At 42.5% G+C, this 19182-nt stretch overlaps 1 protein-coding gene across 7 annotated transcripts in view; it reads left to right on the top strand.

Moving 5' to 3' along the window:
- The window catches only part of Ss18 (SS18 subunit of BAF chromatin remodeling complex), a 138404-nt gene that overhangs the window by 86984 nt on the left and 32238 nt on the right, over positions 1 to 19182 (top strand). For all 7 annotated transcript variants that reach the window (XM_031365026.1, XM_031365027.1, XM_031365031.1 and 4 more), the window contains exon 3: positions 6105 to 6189. In XM_031365026.1, the coding sequence (XP_031220886.1) occupies positions 6105 to 6189 (85 nt within the window). The remainder of the gene's footprint in view (positions 1 to 6104; positions 6190 to 19182) is intronic.

Below are 19182 nucleotides of genomic sequence, written 5' to 3'. Positions count from 1 at the left end.
TGACGTGTGCCTCTGTCTAATACCTTGGTTTCTCTATTGGGTTGTTCTAGATCTGGCTACTACAAGCCTTTCTGTCTGGTTTCTTGACATCCCTCTCAAATTTTTGAGCATTTTATTTTCCTGTACCATGAAATATTTTATTTCTTCTACAAATTTGGATTCATCACTTCCTCTTAAGACCAGATTGGTGGTGGTTTTGTTTATTTAAATATGTGGTTGAAATATAGAAACCAAAATATTAATATCAGATTATCTTGTTTTCTAGTCACACATTTGTCATTTTGAATGACCGTTTCCATTGATATATTTTGTTTCTTCAATACATTTTGTCGGTATACGTTTGGAATCCTATTTTTAAAAATTAGTGATCTAATTCTGTGGTTTGGTCATGGCTGATCATTGGGGATGAGGTCACTCCCTGATGCAAACATGCAGGCATTACCACAGTAATTCTTACAAGTATGGTGTTTAAGGACCTGGTGTAGAATAGGTTTCATTTTGTGTATGACCTAGTGTTAATGGCAGCGAGGGGCTCCCACTGTGGTGGATCCTGTTTGGTTTGTATTTGAAGCTTTGTCACCTGTGTGTGTGTGTGTCATCTGTCCACTTTGCCTCTACACATGGCCTAGACGTCACAGACGTTCCTCACCTGTGCTTGATGCTGCTGGGGCATAGATTGACCTAAAGTTGAAGCTTACATTTTGCCTTTCCTCATGAGTTTTATGATTCCGTTCTACATTGAATCAATCGAGTTTTGCTATGTCAGTTAGGACCACCCTCAAAGCTTTGGTGTTGGAATTTTATTTTATGTTTTTCAGGTTCTTGTGTTCTTTCACAATTTCACACCTATCTCTAATATGCTCTGATGGTAGTCTCCTCCATTACCCCCTCTAACCCCCTCCTACCAAACCCTCCTTCCCACCAAGACCTACTGTGGCTTTCATGTCTCTGTGTGTGTGTGTGTGTGTGTGTGTGTGTGTGTGTGTGTGTGTGTGTTCCTCCTGTTTCCACCTCAGAGAAGCTTGATCAGAGGTCTGAGCTGCAGTTCCTGCTTTGATGGGTTACCTTAGTTTTGACTGTTTTTTGGTATTTTCTCTTTTCCAAGTTGCTGATGCAGCTTGTGAATACAGAGAAAAGCACCCCTGTCTCAACACTGACCTGTGCTCCATGTTCCTGTTCCGGGTGTCGGAGCAAAAGGGAAGCACAGAGAAGCATTAGTAAACCTCGCTCTTGGGAATTAGAGTCCCACATTGACTAAACGTTTCCCTTGAGTCGGCTTTGTGGATTGAACATAACTTACTTCCATTGTGGGTGAGAGAGGATCTTTGAGGCCCACCGTCTCAAGCTCTCCACAGCTATGGGTGCTGAGAGAGGGGAATCCTGTTCCTTGGGGGTGTTAACATTGGAAGTTGCTGTGCATGAGTCAGTAATCCCCACTTGCTCTTGCAGCAACCCTAATTAATACAGTGGATCCCCGACTCCATTGTGAAATAAAACATGAACTTGAAAAAAAATCCACCCCCCCCCACACACACACAAGAAGAATTTTAGCCAGATGGCTCACATCTGTAATCTCATCACACAGAAGACTGAGGCAGGAGGATTGCCATGCCTTGCAGGTGAGCCTAGACCCTAGGAGACCCTTTCTCAAGAAAAGCAAACCAAACAAGTAAGCCCTTACCATTTTAAAACTGTCCATAGCATTTGCATTGTAAAACAATCAGAAAGCAAACACATTTAAAACAAGACAACAGCACACCCTTACCACACGGATTCCCAGGACTGCGTCTTTCCTGTGTGTGGTTCTGCTGTTGTCTTTGAAAGACATAAAACTAACCTGTGCTCTTCTGTAGCCAGCGGTTGGAAGCTTTGTGTGCGTAGGCGATGCTCTTCCTGGTTTGCTAACACGGATTTGAGACTGATACTGCTTCCTTCTGTGAGGTTTGGATGTTTTCTAAGTCTGTCCAGATTTTGCTTTTATCAGAAGCCCCCCCTCCCCTTTTTGGTATTTTAGGATGGCTACAACTATTTCAGAGTGTTTTATAAATTTTAATGCCAAAAGCTAGTATTGGTCATCATTTAATGGAATCTTAGTTTAAACCACTGCTCACCAAACTAACTTTTATCCTATATCAAATAAATGTGCTGTGTTAAAGTTATTTTTAAAATTAAGCTTTCAGATTAATTTTTAATTAATAAATTTAGGACTGGTGATTTTGCCTTGTAGGTAGGTAATACATCTTGTCTTTGGGGACTGTTGGCTCTTAGTAGTGAGCATAGACATTTGGAAGAGTACCTGTTAGAACTTGTTAGGACCAGACAGTCATCAAGCATAAGGTTTTAATGGATCTCAGCGCTGCAGCTGGCTTCCAGCGGTTCCTGTCATCAAATATAAGATGTGATGGGATTGGTAATCTCCTGTTAGTACTGAGAACAGGTGCAGTGATGTTTAAAGATAAGAATCCACATAGGCACTGTGAGCCAGTTTTGTCATCATGTGAACATTCCAGAGCACACTACATAGGCTGAGAGGGCAGCCGGGCCTTGTGGAAACACTGGGGATACCCAGTCCATCCGGGACTAAAATGTAGAGGAGCACACACCCATAAGGACTGCAGTAACAAGTGTAATGGTATTGTAGACTAGAACATGATATTTCTCGGGAAAAAAATTTTTGTTTGTTTGTTTGTTTGTTTTTGAGACAGGGTTTCTCTGTGCAGCCCTGGCTGTCCTGGAACTCACTCTGTAGACCAGGCTGGCCTCAAACTCAGAAATCTGCCTGCCTCTTCCTCCCAAGTGCTGGGATTAAAGGCATGGGCCACCATCACCCTGCAGGAAAATGTTTTTGTTTTCGTGTCTATAGACTGAGTTCAGACTCTTCTATGGGTTTTTGTTGTTATTGTTGTGGATTGTATTTTTATTAAATTAATTTATTTTTTACGCTCCATATTCCATTCCCTGCCCCCTCCCCAATCGACCCTCCACATCCTACACCTCCTCCCCACCCTACCCTGTTGTGATTTTTAAATTATATCTTAGGTGACTTACATGTAACAGAAGAGAATGAAAATAAATTATAAGTAACCAGGTTTTTATTAATCGTTTTTGAGATTTGTTTTGTCTTAGCTTTTTGATGAATATTACTTATTTTTCTTACTGCAGTCTTACACCAAAGAGCACTCCTAGTCTGGTTTATTGGTATCTGCTTATAGTCTCAACACTCTGGAGTTTGAGGCAAGAGACGAAAGATCTGTCTAAAATAAAGTGAGGTAAAATTGCTGAGTTAAAGGCTAGTCTGGTCTATGTAGTTAGTTTTGGAGCCAACCTGAAGTGAATTAAGACGATGACTCAACAAATAAACAAAACAACAAAAAAATACAAACCACAAATAAACTTGCATTTGTCTACCTTCTTATGTTAGGAAAGAACTTATAGGCAGTAGGGTGCATTGGCATGGGTTCTCTGTGTTGGATGGGGTTCTGTTAATGATGGATGTTAATGTTCTTGTGGGGTGGTACTCCCTATCCATTTCTGAAACTTCGAAAAATGTAAAATCACTTCAAAAGTTAAATTTGATGTTGAGAACAGTTGGGTAAATAGCTTGAAAATTTAACTGAGTTATGGTGTGAGTATAGACACTTAAAGCTGCAAGAGCTTTCGAGGCAGCTAGCATGGGCCATGCAGTAACTTTCTAAGGGCTGAGCAGCCTAAGTAAGCAGTTTTGTTATGTCACATATAAGCAGATCTTCAGGTTGGGCATGTTCACCTGCCATGGGTTAATTAGTCATGTAGTTAGTCGTGTTCATCTGCCATGGGTTGGTTAGTCTCAGTCTCTCACTTGAGGATCATACCAACATAAGAAAACTCAGAGAAGAGAGGAGACTTGAAAATGTAGGCTTTGAAGTCAGTGTGTGTCCTAATTAAAAGTGGCTGCGTGTTCTGGCCAGCCGGCTCAGCAGGTCTAGGCACCCACCATCACCAGGTGTGGCTTTAGTTTGATCGCCAGGCCCCACCTGGTGGAGGGAGAGAAGTTGTGGTCCCCATTACTGCTCCCACCACCATGGATTAAAAATGGGCGGTGGCTGGACATGGTGGCACAAATCCCAGCATTCAGGAGGCAGAGGCCAGAACTTGGCAGCCTGATGTACAGACTACAGAGGGGGTTTCAAGAGAGCCAGGGCTACACAGACAAACCTTGACTCAAAAACAGTGGCTTGCGGGAGGCTGCTTGCTTATTTTTGTCTTCAGAGCAAGGTAGTGTTAAGTTCCAGGTAAGACTTGTATAGAGTAGTGAGACAGTCCCAACTGCTGCTTGCTGTCAGTGTAGCCTGGAGAATCGCAAAGATCTAATGAATCGTAAGAGACACTCTTGGTCCTTGTTTACCCAAGGGCCTTATAAAAAGGTCTCCTTTCAGATTTAGGGTATGTGAGGAGTGAGACTAAAAGCATAGGTTTCTTAGTGAGGGACTCGTGATCAGTAAAGAACCAAGCTTTTCTCCTGTAGAAAAACTGCAGTTGGTTGTTTATAATAAAGAATTATGTCAGTTTGGATCTGAATTAGAATGCTTCATTTATTTGAATAAAATTCTTTTGACATACTCATTTTAAATTTATAGCTAGTATCTATAATAACCGAGTCTCCGCTTTTGAGACACGGTCTTGCTATATTCCCAGGCTAGCTGTTTCCGTGCCAGCTTCTCAAGTGCTGGGGCCACAGGCCTTTGCCACCATGCCTGGCTTGAGGAAATGAAGCCTTTAAATGAAGCCTTTTTTGGTGTAGGTTTTAAATTTGTATTTATGTACTGAAACCAAACAGTAATTAGATCACTGCCAATTGTTTGGTTTTATGAGTTAACTTTAAAAAAATTACAAAGTGGTCTTAACTAGTTATTAAGCGGTGTTACTAAAAGCCATTGTTCTAGCTGTGTTTAATCATACAGTCTTAAGAATTTGAGTTACAGTTTTAAAGTGAATTGTTAATGATTTTAATCTTCTGCCATTTTGTTCATGTCTGCTGTAGCATTTTTAAGTTGATTGATTCCTGTTGTGTTGGTAAAGATGTCCTTACAGAAGGCTGTAACGTTGGCTAAAACCAGCTGTGACAACTAAAAGAGGAAGTGTGTGGATTGTACCTTGGTTTAAAGTTTTTTGGTAAAATGCAAATGACACAGGAGTACTTGGAAGGCAGAGGTGGATCTCTGAGTTTGAGGCTTGCCTGGTTTACAGAGTTGAGTTCTAGGCTTGTCGGGTATATAATGAGGGCCCAACAACACAAGGAAAGCTGAAGGAAGTGTGGGGCAGTGAGCATATTGAATCCTGCATTCTAGCTCTTGTAAAACCCACTGTGCTGTGTGTCTGATGCTGGGTGTGGGGTATTATCCCCTTGACCAGCCGTGGAATCTTGTGTAACCCAGCACTGTAACCATGATTCCTCAGTGGTAGTAGGTAAGTGGAGAAGGAAGAGCTGGTGCATGATTGTCTCAGTCAGGGTTTCCTTTGCTTTGATGAAACACTGTGACCAAAAAGCAAGTTGGAGAGGAAAGGGTTTGTTCAGCTTATGCTTACACATTGCTGTTCATCATCAAGGAAGGCAGGACAGAAACTCAAGTGGGCAGGAACCTGGAGACAGGAGTTGATGTGGTGGCCATGAGTGGTGTCGGGTGGGAGGCGCTGCTTACTGGCTTGCTTTCCATGGCTTGCTCAGCCTTCGATCTTATAAAGTCCAGGACCATCAGACCATGGATGGCACCAGCCACCAGAGCTCACTAATTGAGAAAATGCCTTACAGCTGGATCTCATGGAGGCATTCTCTCAACTGAGACTTCTTCCTTGATGATGACAGCTTCTGACAGGTTGACACAAAACCAGCCAGTGCACATAGAAAACGCATGCCTAGCGCATGGGGAGATTACTCTGCCTTCCATTATCTTAAGTGTGTTATGTGCCAGTTGCAACTATTTTTCAGAGGAAATACGAAAAGTTGAAGTGCAATTGATACACAGGTAACATCTTTCATTAAGCTCTAAAAGTAACTGTAGTGCTGTTTGTATTGAAGCAGGCTGGAAGATTTTCTCTTAATATTGGTATTTGTTTTGTTTTAATAGGTATCAGCAGATATTGCATACAAACCTGGTATACCTTGCTACAATAGCAGACTCTAATCAAAATATGCAGTCTCTCTTACCAGCAGTAAGTACCTATTCAATAGTGTGGGTGAATGTCTCTGCAGCTGTGTGATGTCACGGGGGGTTGTTTCTTGAATACTGTGTTGTTTTACTCCTCTGATTTGAATGAATTCTCCCCAAACGCTCCCTGTTGGTTTATTTTTAATTACTGAGTAAGTTGCTCATAGGTCTGGGGTATTTCACTGTTAACCCTTACTTACACCCCAACTCTAGCCATCAGGACTGTTGGCCTTCACAGCAAGGCAAACCAGCCTCCCAGTGTCTTAGAATGTCTAACCTCGTCTCGTCCAAACTTTTGTGTGAGAGCCTCAAGGCCAGCCAAGATCCTAGAGTGGCACTGGCTGCTTTATCTGCCAGTTTATGCTTTTATATCTCCATCTATTTGTTGGGGAAACTGAGTCACTTGCTCTGCAGTCTCTATCATACTCTGGATTCTGTCTCACAGAATCTGTAGCTGTAACATGTCTCAGTGGCACAGACTGGTATGTAGGTGGAGACTCAGCGGGGTCGAGGTTGTTCTAGGTGTCCTGTTGGGTCAAGTCAGGGAGACGTGCTTTCAGGAGCCTGGATACCAAGCCCCAGGGGCAGTGGCTTTCAAGGTGTTTTCTTTCATTTTTGTTTACTTGGGGACTAAGACTCAGGGATCACTTTGAATGCTCAGACATTGTTATTTCAAGATTTTCATGGTTACTGGGCCCTTTTAGTTGACAGAACTAGAACATTTTTTTGTTTTGTTTTTGTTTTTGTTTTTTTTTTCCCGAGACAGGGTATAGCCCTGTATAGCCCTGGCTGTCCTGACATTTTTTTTTTTTTTAAATACTGAGATCTAAGAGATATTTCTACTTCCAGAAATGGTTTTAGTTATTTTATTTTATTTTTCACTTGAGATGTGGTTTCCCTATATAGCCATGGTTGGCCCAACCTTTGCTATGTTTACTTTACACCTGCCTCTGGTTCCTAAAGGCATGCACTGACATGCTCAGTTGAGAAACTATTTCACCTGGCTTTAACTTTGTGATTAGTGTCTCCTGTCTTCATCAACAAGCTTGCAGCAAATCACGTGATAATGTCTGCAGGAGAACATGGACCCTTAACCTCGAGCTCCATTCTGCTGGGATAGTTTTGAACATGAAATAGTTTGAATGGGTAGTGCGGTAAACTTCCTTACCCTTGAGTTGGGTTTAGCAGACAGTGGGAGTGCCATCAACTTCATTACCCTTGAGTGGGGTTTAGCAGACAGTGGGAGTGCCATCAACTTCATTACCCTTGAGTGGGGTTTAGCAGACAGTGGGAGCATTTGGCTTGCTTCTATTCACTTCCGTGTGGCTCTGGGAAATTGCCTTTTGTTCATCTGGTTTGTCAAGTTTGGTGTATGTGTGGACCTGCAATGACTTTTGTTCTGTTGGTCTTCGTGAGTAACTTGTATGATGTCACCACACCTCGTCATGCAGTTCTTCCTTCTTCCGTCCTCCAGTGATGTTTCTGGCTTTCTCTCCTGAAGCATTGCTCTGCTTTCATGGACTTTGTGCTAGGTACTATTCTGTGTGTGTGCGCGCGCGTGCTGGGGTTTGAGTCCTAGTTTCCGGGACATTGTCTTTAGCTGCTGGCATTTCGCTCTCTGTATTCACAGTTGTGTCATTTGTTCCCCGCCAGTACTGACCCCTCTGTTCTTAGAAGTGATCACCCAGGATCTGCGTCTGCTCAGATCTCAGAGGGAGAAATTCAACTGACCAATGTTGGCTGTAGTGTTCTATAGAAAACTTTTATGGAAATAAGGAAATTAAGTCTGCTTTGGTTTCTGATGTGCCAGTTAAAGTGTGTATCTTGGATGAGTTGTACTTCATGAGGCGATCTTGTGCTTTTCTTCAGTCTGTCAGTGTGGTGCTTTACACTGATGAATTGACCAGTGACTCCTACTTAGTAGCTAACTTTCCTGTGTCTGACTCAGGGTTGGTAATGGCCTTTGTTTTTGTTTTTGTTTTTCTTTTTCTTTTTTGAGATGAGACATCTTAATGTAGCTGAGGTTGGTGTGGAACTTGCTGTGTAGCCCAGGCTGGCCTTGACTCTTAGAATCCTGCTTTTGCTTCCAAGGTGCTGGGATTACAGGCGCAGGTGTGAGAACACCCAGCTTGGTCACTGTACAGAATACCTCTTGTATTTGGCTTTATCAGGGTTTTTGCATCTTCGTAACTGATCTCCGCTTTTTGTTTTTGTTTTTGCTTTTATTGATTGATGCAGACTTCATAAAATGAAATGGAATTTTCTTGCTTTTTCTTGTGTGAAAGAGTGTGCTGACTGTGACTTTAAATGACTGGCATATGCTCCTGTAGAATAGTGTCTGCATTTAGTTTACTTAGCATTTTAAATTGATTTTTATAAAGTTGATTAAATAGTTTTTAAATAATGATAGGATTATTTGTTTGTTTTGTTTGTTTGAGACAGGGTTTCTTTGTGTATCCCTGGTTGTTCTGGAACTTGCATTTTCGAGTAGGCTGGCCTTGAACTCAGCTATCTGCCGGCTTCTGCCTCCTCAGTACTGAGATTACAGACATGCGCCATCACTGCCCAGCTGGAATCTTGATTTGTTTAACATAATTGACATATATTTTCTTGTGAATTTTCTGTCAGTCTTGATTGATACAGGTGACCTATTTTTAAAATCTTTTAAAATAATCAATTTTCGGCTTTGATTTTTCTGTATTGAAGGATTTTTTAAAGCTTTTTGGACTCAGAACCCCATCACACATGCCATCAGCATCATGATATTATTATTGCAGATAGGTTCTCATGTAGTCTGGGCTGGCCTCAAGCTCACCGCACACTTGGGTACAAGACATGCATGTGGTATACTGTTGTGTGACATTTTCCAGGGGAGGTACAATACACACAATACTCACCCAGATAGGAAACCTATGACAGCAAAGTCTAAATACCACCCACCAACGACTAGCTTGGTAACCAGTGAGTTTTACTGGGGATCCTTACAGGAGCATAACTGACTCAAAGACAGTTGCATCACCAAAGCCCACCCCAGCGTGGGCTACAGCTCACTGAGCTGGGGACCTGGAGCCCACTGCACAGCCTGCAGCAGCTTGCATAGGCTGGGGAGTGTTGTTTCCATGTGACTCAGTTATTCCAGTCAGCTAGGCTGGTTTCTGCTGCTTCCTTCCAGCCAACCCATCTGGGCTGAGTCCTCTCTGCAACTTGACTTGTCTTAGAGTTGTCTTTGTAGCTTCCATGCAGCTTTTACTGCTTACTCTACAGGGAGGGGCTTACTGAATCTGGTCAGTTTCAGGGCCTTCCTAAAGTTGCCTTGAGTTGTTCATCTCCCTGCTTATTAAAGACCTTCCCTGCCTGAGTGTTTCAGCCTAGGAGGAATATACATCATACTCATGCATGCATGCAGGTAAGACACTCATACACATGAAATGAGTGGAGAAGAAAACTTTATGAGAAGTGAATGTGGCAAATTTGAGCACAGAAGTTAATTTTGATGCTGTAAATCTCTAGCCTAGAGCCTCATCTGTGGTCCAGTTCTAAAGGCTTTTCTTTGCATTTGTTTTCAAAGTTTAAATTTTCCTTTATAGTTCAATTAGTACAGAAAAATGTATCCATATATTGTCACATCTAATTATTAACTAATAATACATCTAATGTATTAATTTGCTGTTACATAATTAAAAATGGGAAAAAGACTTTCAGATTCATTTACCTGGACTCATCATCCTGTAATCAGGTTGACTCATAAACTTCAAGTCTCCATAGCTATTGGTATATTTAATTATTACAAAATAAAGTTTTGCCTAACATCCGTCAAAGGTGTCCTTTTCTATGGTACCGAGGGAGCTGAGCTCACAAAAGAGGTAGGAGTTTAGGAAGAATAGAAACGAATGTATCATTAATAGAATCAACAGAGGTTTGAGTAAATTAAAAATCATCCAGACAGCTGGTGTGGTGGCGGGAGTTCAAGGCCTGCCTAGTCTACTCAGACAGCCAGGACACCATAGAGAGACCTCAGAAAACAAACAAAGGAAGAATCATTCAGAAGATGGTTGTTTTGTAGTGACACAGGAGGGAGGATGGATTGGAGACAGCCGTGATAAGAGAACAGTAGCACTGTAGAGACAGTGCTTGGTCGTGCACATCTGTACCCCAGCACTTGGGAGATGGAGATTGGAGATGTGGAGTTCAAGGCTAGCCTGGACTACATGAAGTCCTGTCTGTCTCTCCCATACTGTCCGTCTGGCCCTCTCACACATACACATACAGTGTACAGTTAAATGGCTTTTAAAATTTTGGGAGACCAACTTAATTGATATGTTTCAAATTTTTATTTATTAATTTGTCATAGGGAAAATGGTCTTTCTGTGCCCTAGTTCATCCAAAGTCCATAATATCGAGAGTTTTGATTTTGGAAAAAACCTCTTGGCTGTCACATAGTCTTAGTATTTTCAGCCTTGGCCGCATCTCAGAATCATCCAGAAAAGAAAATTACTTAACCTACCAGTAACTAAATTGTCTGGGGATGAGGTCCTGTTTCTGTGTTTTAAAGGCCTGGCTTGATTCTTGGGGCATGAAGGGTTGAAAACCATGTGTTTCCATGCTTCCTGAATGAAGCATTCAGTGATGTTATGGTATACGAGAGGGTCAGAAAAATTAATGCATGCTCTAGCAGTGTCAGCTTCCCTTGAGGCAAGTTGTGAGTCATTTACATAGCCTGAGAAAGAATACTATGTAGTATTTTATTAAATGCAAATTCCTGGTGTTTAGCATTTAGGCAGTCAGTAAATATTGATGGGATGGTGGTGATGAAGGTGAAGGAAGTGAACAACCGGAGCCTTCGTGGGACAAAAGGCATCGGATTTAGGAGCATGTGTAGTAGGATGGCCAGTAAAGGGTTGGGGGCCAATATTTGTTAACAAATGTGGATAGCCGTTTGCTAAGTACATAAAAGCACATTTTGATCTTAAAAGAAGGCTACTGGCAGTTATGTGTCTTGCTTTTTACTTTTTTCAAGTTTTAAATAGTACAACTTTAGCCACTTAGAGTCCTTCAGTTTTAACTTTATTAAGTGTAGTTGTTGTAAATGACTTGTATGCAGAGATTGAAAGGCTGGTCTGTGAGTAAAAACTGACTTAGAGTACAAGATTCTGTATTTTAGACAAAACTTCCGTTTTGTGGCTTCTGATTTTTAGGTGATTTTACATTTAAGTTCCTAAAAAGCCCTTGGGTGATAATTAATGGCTTTTCTTTTTTCTAAAAGCTTTAGCAAAACTGAGCTTTAGTCTTTAAGTTCAGCGAGTACTCCAACAGAGCATCATTTAAGGCACTTCAGGAATAAGATTTAATATAGTAAAGTAAAAGAACATGCGGTATCGAAGAGCATTCTGAACACTTCAGTTCTGTGTATGTGCTGCTATGCCACATGACGATTGTAGTGTGCGTGTGTTTGTGTGTGTTGTATGTGTATGTGTTGCTGTGTCACATGAAGATTGCAGTGTGTGTTGCTTTGCCACATCTGTTGATCCTCTCATTCCCTCTGCTGTTGTGTAGTGAATCCAGGGTCAGTACTCTCTGATGATGTGGCTTTTGTGTCTGTGTGTGCATTTGTGCATTGCATATGGGAATGCCAGGGTGCGTGTGTGGCGGTCAGGACAACCTTGGGTATAAGTCCTCTAGGCTGTCTGGCCTGTGAGTTTCTGGGGACTCTCCCATCCCTGCCTCACAGCTCCCCATGGGACAGCTGGGATTTCAGATGCTCACACTATGCATCCAGCTCTCATGTGAGTTCTGGACTTGATGCTTACATGGCAGTCTTTAGTTGGCCCTGCCTTTCCACACTATCTCTACCTTGCTGTTTAATTGGGCATTTAAATGAAAGGCTTACATTCTTGTCTGAAGTTATGAAACAGAGCCGTAAGTAGTACTTTTCCTGACATACTTGTTCTTTGACTTCCTTTTTAAATTACGTGTGTTGTCGGCGTGTGCATGTGTAAGTACAGGAGCTCATGGACTCCACAGAGGGTGTGGGATTGCCCAGACCCATGACTGCAGGTCTTTGTAAGCTTTCTAACATGAGTGTGGAAGCTGAACTTGGGCCCTCTGCAAGAACGGTAGCCTTAACCACTGAGCCATCTCTTCGGCTCACTCGTGTCAGTTGTGAATCTTACCTTCTTGACTGCTCGGCTCATGACATGAATGCACATCCATTCTTCTGGTTCTTCTCAGTGCACACAATTCTTCAGGGAGGATTCATTTACGCTCTACTTTCCTGTGCTCCTGAACCTTGTTTGTGACTGTTATGTGACAGACTTCCTGGGGAGATGATGTACATACATCTGCTCACCCCAGGAAGGGAGCCCATGACAGACCGAGGTATTGCTGTGGTAAACCAGTGTGTCTTATTGGGATTACTTATGGGAATATGGGTGGGTGGGGTTCCTTATGGGAGCAGAAATGACTCAGAATACCTGGATTACTAAAGCTCACCCCAGTGTGGGTGGCAGATCACAGAAGCTGGGGACCTGGAACACACTCTACCTACAGCCTGCAGACAGCGCCACAGGTTGGAGAGCTTCCTCTCCAGGCGCTCAGTTGTTCTGAGCCTTCTCCCCCTACCCCCCTGTGGAGTTGGCTGCTCTCTGCTGTGTTCAGGCTGCTGCTTGACCCTTAAGTCCTGTGTACTGTCCCAGTCTTTTGTCCAGCCTGGCTGTTTTGAGATTGACTCTTCCTAGCCTTCACTGCTCATAAACTCCTGGGGGGGGGTGTATATCAGATTCAGTACAGACTAAAGCATCAATATATACCTGATCTGCTTTTTGTTAGCATAAAAAAGAAAGCACTAGAAAGATTGATTTTATTCCTTCAAAAAATGTAAAACAGAATTTTACATGCCTTAAATGTTTATAGCCAAATGGCTTAATGTGTATTTAATATAGAACAATATGTACTATTTTAGAAATACTATGTGTAGTAAAACTACATTTTAAGCAGCAGATGGGATTACTAGCTTTACTCAACTAGGGACCGCTCTGTGAGGAAGTTATTCTGTGTTTGTAGACACTGATCTCTCTCTTCACGTGTTGTAAATGTTAATATCACAGGAAGCATTTATCAACATGCTGCTGATTTTTTCAGATTTATTTAAGATCTATATGATGCCTCCTAGACTTTTATCTATTAAATCTAGAAGCCTACCCAATTGAATCTAGATATGTAAAGAAATTGGCTGTATCTTTCTGTGAATTGTGTGCGCACACGTGCGTGTGTGTGTGTGTGTGTGTGTGTGTGTGTGTGTGTGTGAGAGAGAGAGAGAGAGAGAGAGTATGTGTGAGTGTGTTGGCATAGGTATAAAAAATAGTGACAGTACCTTCTAATGGAACCTAAAGATTGTCCCTTTGACTTTAATTGGAAATACTGTTTGAGTATTCTAACAGGAAGAGATGAATAACCTACTTTTTTTTTAATTGAATGTATGTGTGTTGTATGTGTTCACATGTATGGGCTTGTGTGTGGAGGCCAGAGGTTGACTTCTACCATTTTCCTCAGTTGCTCAAGATCCAGGGATCTTGTGGACCTGTTACCACTCACTTTCTACTCCCAAGGTTTAAGAGGGTGCTGGAGATGCCAAGTCAGGTCTTCATGTTTGTGTCACGCTCACTTTCCCAGCTGAATCAGCTCCCCAGCCCCATCGCCTCTTAATATTTGTACAAGTACACAAAAGTATTCATAGAAAGCTGTCTACTGAGGCATTGTTTATATTAATAAAACCAACAAATAGAAGCAAGTGTCAGTATTGAGGATGAGTTTAACAAATAGATAAGCTGCTTGGTAGAGTTTTACGCGTGAGTAAGGCTAATTTGTACAGTAATAAAGAATAGTAGCACCGTAGAATTTTTAAAAATTACAGAATGGTACTGCCCTAGTTTTAAAAATTCAACATATATTTATTTTAAGTCTGTTTTGTTTCAGTAAATGTATATACTAAGCTTTTAGATTTTCTAGTTTATTTATCATGTTTATAAATGCATCACTTTTATAATTTTAGCAAATTGGTAGATGTAAAAATAATATAAAGAATGAATAGAAATGTGCTAGTTATTTTTGTTGCTATGACAGAAAACCCAGACAAACACCTTACGGATTAAAGATTTGCTTTGGCAATAAGTTTTCAGAAAAAGGAGTCTAATGACCAGCTGACTCCACTGCTTTCCCAGCAATGTAGAAAGAACGTGGTGGAGGAAGGCCATGCAAGGAAGCTGCTCACCTGGCAATCTCGGAACCAAGAGAATTAAAAGGGAGGGGACTGGGCCAAGGGAGACCCTTCACAGGCATGAACCTGTGACTAGCTCCTTCCAGCTAGTTCCTACAGTCCCTTGCTTCAGTGCTTCCAACAGTCTACTCACAATGTAAGTCTGTCAGTGGGTCAAAGTTGGTAAGTTGGAAACTTCGTGAAGTGATGGTTTCAGGAAGGAATTCTGGAGACATCCAAAAGCGTGCTTTGCATCTTCCTGGGCTCCACTCAAGCAGTCAAGTTGACCTTCGGGACTAACTGCCACACATGCTCTCTTCATTTCCTTAACGTGTGGTGTACTGGCTGGTTTGTGTGCCAACTTGACACAGGCTGGAGTTATCACAGAGAAAGGAGTTTCAGTTGGGGAAGTGCCTCCATGAGACCCAGCTGTGGGGCATTTTCTCAATTAGTGATCAAGGGGGTAGGGCCCCTTGTGGGTGGTGCCATCCCTGGGCTGGAAGTCTTAGGTTCTATAAGAGAGCAGGCTGAGCAAGCCAGGAGAAGCAAGCCAGTAAGGAACATCCCTCCATGGCCTCTGCATCAGCTCCTGCTTCCTGACCTGCCTGAGTTCCAGTCCTGACTTCCTCTGGTGATCAACAGCAATGTGGAAGTGTAAGCTAAATAAACCCTTTCCTCCCCAACTTGCTTCTTGGTCATGATGTTTGTGCAGGAATAGAAACCCTGACTGATACATGTGGTATACCTGTAGCTTGCTGGTTGAGCATTTAATGGTCTTATATTCACAAGGCCATGAATTAGATTCCAGCATTTTCATATAAAGCCATAGACATCCATAAGTTCTTGGGCCTGGAGAGGTGGTGCAGTGGTAAGAAAACTTGCTGTGTAAGCATGGAGCCTTAGTTACCTTTCTATTGCTGTGATAAGCACCATGACCAAGACAACTCATGAAAGAGTTTATTGAGGCTTACAGTTGCATAGGGCTAGAGTCAGTGGTTGGAGCATGGCAGCAGGCAGGCAGGCAGGCTCTGGAATGGGAGCTGAGAACTCACAGCAGAGAAAACTTTTGGTGGCATGGACTTTTGACAACTAAAGCTCACCCCAGTGACACACCTCCTCCAGGAAGGTCATATCTAATTATTCCCAAACTGCTCACCACTGGAACAAACATTCAAATGTGTGGCTTTGCTTTCTTACTTAAAGTTAAGTGATGGTGATACCTACTACTCCAGCACTTGGGAAGCTCACTTAGGAGAATCATAGGCTCCATGACAACCCGGCCTACAATAGTAGACCCAATTTCAGTTAACTGGATTGAGAATCACTGTTCAGTAGTTAGTGTGCTGGAGTCGGATAAACTCAGGTTGTCAGTTTGTTATGTAGGAAATACTTGATCACATAAGTGGGAAAGAGTGACTTGATTGGGAAGGTGGCACTAAATCTGGGGAGTGTCCAGGTAGTAGACTAAGAAGCCCCCTCCCCGACTGCGGCTTGAGCCCAGGGAGTCAGGAAAGTGGCACTCTACAGATAAAACTGGGAGCATTAGCTCTGGAAGGCCATCCAGTTGGGTCTTGTGGTTAGCTCTGAGGTTTTCTTTTTGGGGGGGTGTGGGGGAGGGTTTCGAGACAGGGTTTCTCTGTGTAGCCCTAGCTGTCCTGGTACTCACTCGTAGACCAGGCTGGCCTCAAACTCAGAAATCTACCTGCCTCTGCCTCCCAAGTGCTGGGATTAAAGGCATGCGCCACCACCGACCAGCAGCTCTGAGGTTTTCTAACTAGCTTTCTAGTCTAGGGTTAAGATTTGAGTTTTGAGAATTAATTATGACACCTAGCTCCTGCAGAAATTTAATACTAGCCATGATGACATCCTACAAGAGAAAACCTTCCTAAGCTGTTTAAGATAGGTGTGTGTGGATGCATGATATATGAATATATGTGTACATGTATATGTTCATCACATGTGTGCTATATGTGTGTGTATTCACTTTTGAGAGACTAAATTAGGTCCAGAAGGCAAGGCAAGCATGCCACCGGTGAGGCTGCGTGCCTCAGTGCATGGCTAACCAAGGCTCTTGTTTGTGTGTATCGCTTGTTTCAGCTTTGGGTATGTTGAATGCACCTTAGGTTTCTGTAAGTACCCTTTTGTGTCGCTTCAGTGCCTCCTTGTGGGAGCTTTACTAATGCAGTTCACTACAACCGAGCAAGCTAGGGATTGTGTTTGTAGTGCTGTGTTTGTATTCTTAAAGAAATATTGGAGGTAATTTGATATAATGATTTATAGTTTTATGGAAAACTGAAATTTTTGAGCTCATTAGTTAATTGAAAATATATTATTTATAATATGTCTTGCTGTAGCAATTAGTGCTTTTGAAGTGTCAGTGAACAAAACAGCCAGAATTCCCCACTCTCTTGGGTCTGTCTTCCATTAAGCAAAGCAGGCGCAGTAAAAGATCTGTTGGTGTTGAAAGGTGGTGGGCTGTGGCAAGGGAAGGCAGAGAGCAGGAGAGATGTACTGGGGTGCTGAGGGTTGCAGGGAAGGCAGAGGGCAGGAGAGGTATACTGAGGTACTGGGGCTTGCAGGATGGGATATGCATGGTCAAAGAGCTGCACATCATTGAGATGGGGACCTTGAGTCAGGAGGCTTATCAACAGAGCATTGATTCTCGGACTATCCAAAGGACCTGGGTTTCTCTTCTGAAAGTTGAGAAGTTGTTATAACAGGACCCTGTGCAGACTCTGCAGATTCTGCTACAGAATCAGGAGGCAGCTGTTAAACCAGAGATGTGGCAGGAGCAGAACCTGGATGGAAGTCCAAGAGGTGCTAGACGACGGGGGCACATCCCAGGTTAGAGTAGAGGCCAGAGGATGCTCAGAGAGTGTAGTGCCAGTGGGGGTGAGACAGGGTGGAACTGGCTTCGTGAGACTTGAGCCTGAGAGATGATCAAGCCTTTGCATCTGTGGGGTTTCCAGGAGAGGTGAAGGAGTGGTGGGGGTGGGAGGGGGGCTGGTGTAAGAGTGCTATGAGCATGCTCAGGGCCCTGGCTGACGCTCAGTGAAAGGCCTCGAATCTAGGTTTCATAATCATTTCTCAAATATTTATCAAGTTGATACTGGATGACTGGAGGCCCCAACAGTTAGCAAGTAATATAATCGTGGCCCTCACTCCTATTTAACCTACTACATGGTGAATTGATAGACAGTGAGCACTGACACATGTGGGAATTAGAAGTGAGCTAAGCAGTGGAGCGGAGGTTTCTGGGAGTAGACAGTTATTCTCATGCCAGGAAAGGGAGCAAGTAAAGTACCCTTTTACATGTCATTCATGCACAGTAAAGCCATCCTTTGAAGGGCACAGGTGACTTTACTACTTGTCAGAACAGTGCTCTCATCCCCAAAGTTCCAATGTTCCTTTCTTGGCTAGTTTTTAATTCTTTGACTTTTTTGTAATTGACTGTAGGAGTTTTTAAAATAAGAACTGAAACTCAAACCCAGGCCTCAATGCTGGGCTTCAAACCCAGGGCCCTGTAAGTCTGTTTTTCTGTGTTTCTCTTACATGCTTTCTACTTTGACATTTGCCATGGTCTGCCTGAAATATCATTGGATGAATAGTTCTCTGATGTAAATGTTCCTTTTCCTACATCAAGGTTATGAAGGTTTGCCTGCATTTCCTTGAAAGTTTGTCCAACAGCTGGGGGATGTGGCTTAGTGGCAGCTGACCAGCACACATGAGCTCCTAGGTTGAGTTTCTGGTAGGGACAAAAAGAAAAGTTTATCCACATATCACATTCATGAGTGCCATTTATTGTAAAGTGTTAATTGCCCACTGAATGCCACTTGCCGTTTTCTTACCGTGCTTGTGAGTTTTCCATTTCAACCAACATCTAGGCTCTTGTGGTTTGTTTGTCTTTTCTTGCACCAGCACGCGTTTTTATTATTGTAGTTAGCCTTTGTTCTTAAGATTGCCCTGGATATTCCACCTCTTTCCCGTGTCCATGTAGATGTTAGAATGATTTTTTTTTTTTTTTTGACTTTCTGGGACAAGTGTTCCATGTCACCGGTAGGTTAGGGAAACCCATTATCCTTAAGCGTTGAGCGAAGGTGGCACTTCCTTCTGTTACAGGCTTCATTCTCACAGTGTTCTCTTCAGATACTGCACAATTCTTCTCACAAGGTGGTAAATTAGCCTGTGATGCCTTCACGTACTCAACGTGTGTGCTCTGTCGTGCATCTGTAAGGAAACATGTGCTTTTCTTCCCAGTCTTTTGTTGTTGCTTTTTTCTATTTAACTTCTGACATTAATTTGTTTGTTGGTTTATTTTACTGAGTATCAGAGTTGGTAAATATTTTTGTCTATTTCTTAACTGCGGGGGCAAGAGTGCTTTATTTCACTAGTAAGATGGTGTTAGTTGTAAAGGTTTTGTAAGTTTTACTTGGTTGTGCTTTATTTCACTAGTAAGATGGTGTTAGTTGTAAAGGTTTTGTAAGTTTTACTTGGTTGTAAATGCTTCTATTGTTCTTTTTAAAAAGAATGATTATTTTATATGTAAGCGGGGGCTGTGGGTCCATGGTGTGCTGGGATCAGAGGACACTGGAGGTAGCTCTCTCCTTCTAACTTAAAGGGTTCTTGGGGTCACGTTCTGGTTCTTGGGGCTCACATTCTGGTTCTTGGGGTCACATTCTGGTTGTCAGACTTGTATTTTGGGGCTCACGTACCCTTAGCTGCGAAGCCACCTGGCCAGGTCCACTC

This window comes from Mastomys coucha, unplaced genomic scaffold (assembly GCF_008632895.1).
Source record: "Mastomys coucha isolate ucsf_1 unplaced genomic scaffold, UCSF_Mcou_1 pScaffold13, whole genome shotgun sequence".
Taxonomy (NCBI): domain Eukaryota; kingdom Metazoa; phylum Chordata; class Mammalia; order Rodentia; family Muridae; genus Mastomys; species Mastomys coucha.
The sequence above is the reverse complement of the archived record's forward strand: the minus strand, read 5'-3'. Positions and strand labels throughout refer to the sequence as shown.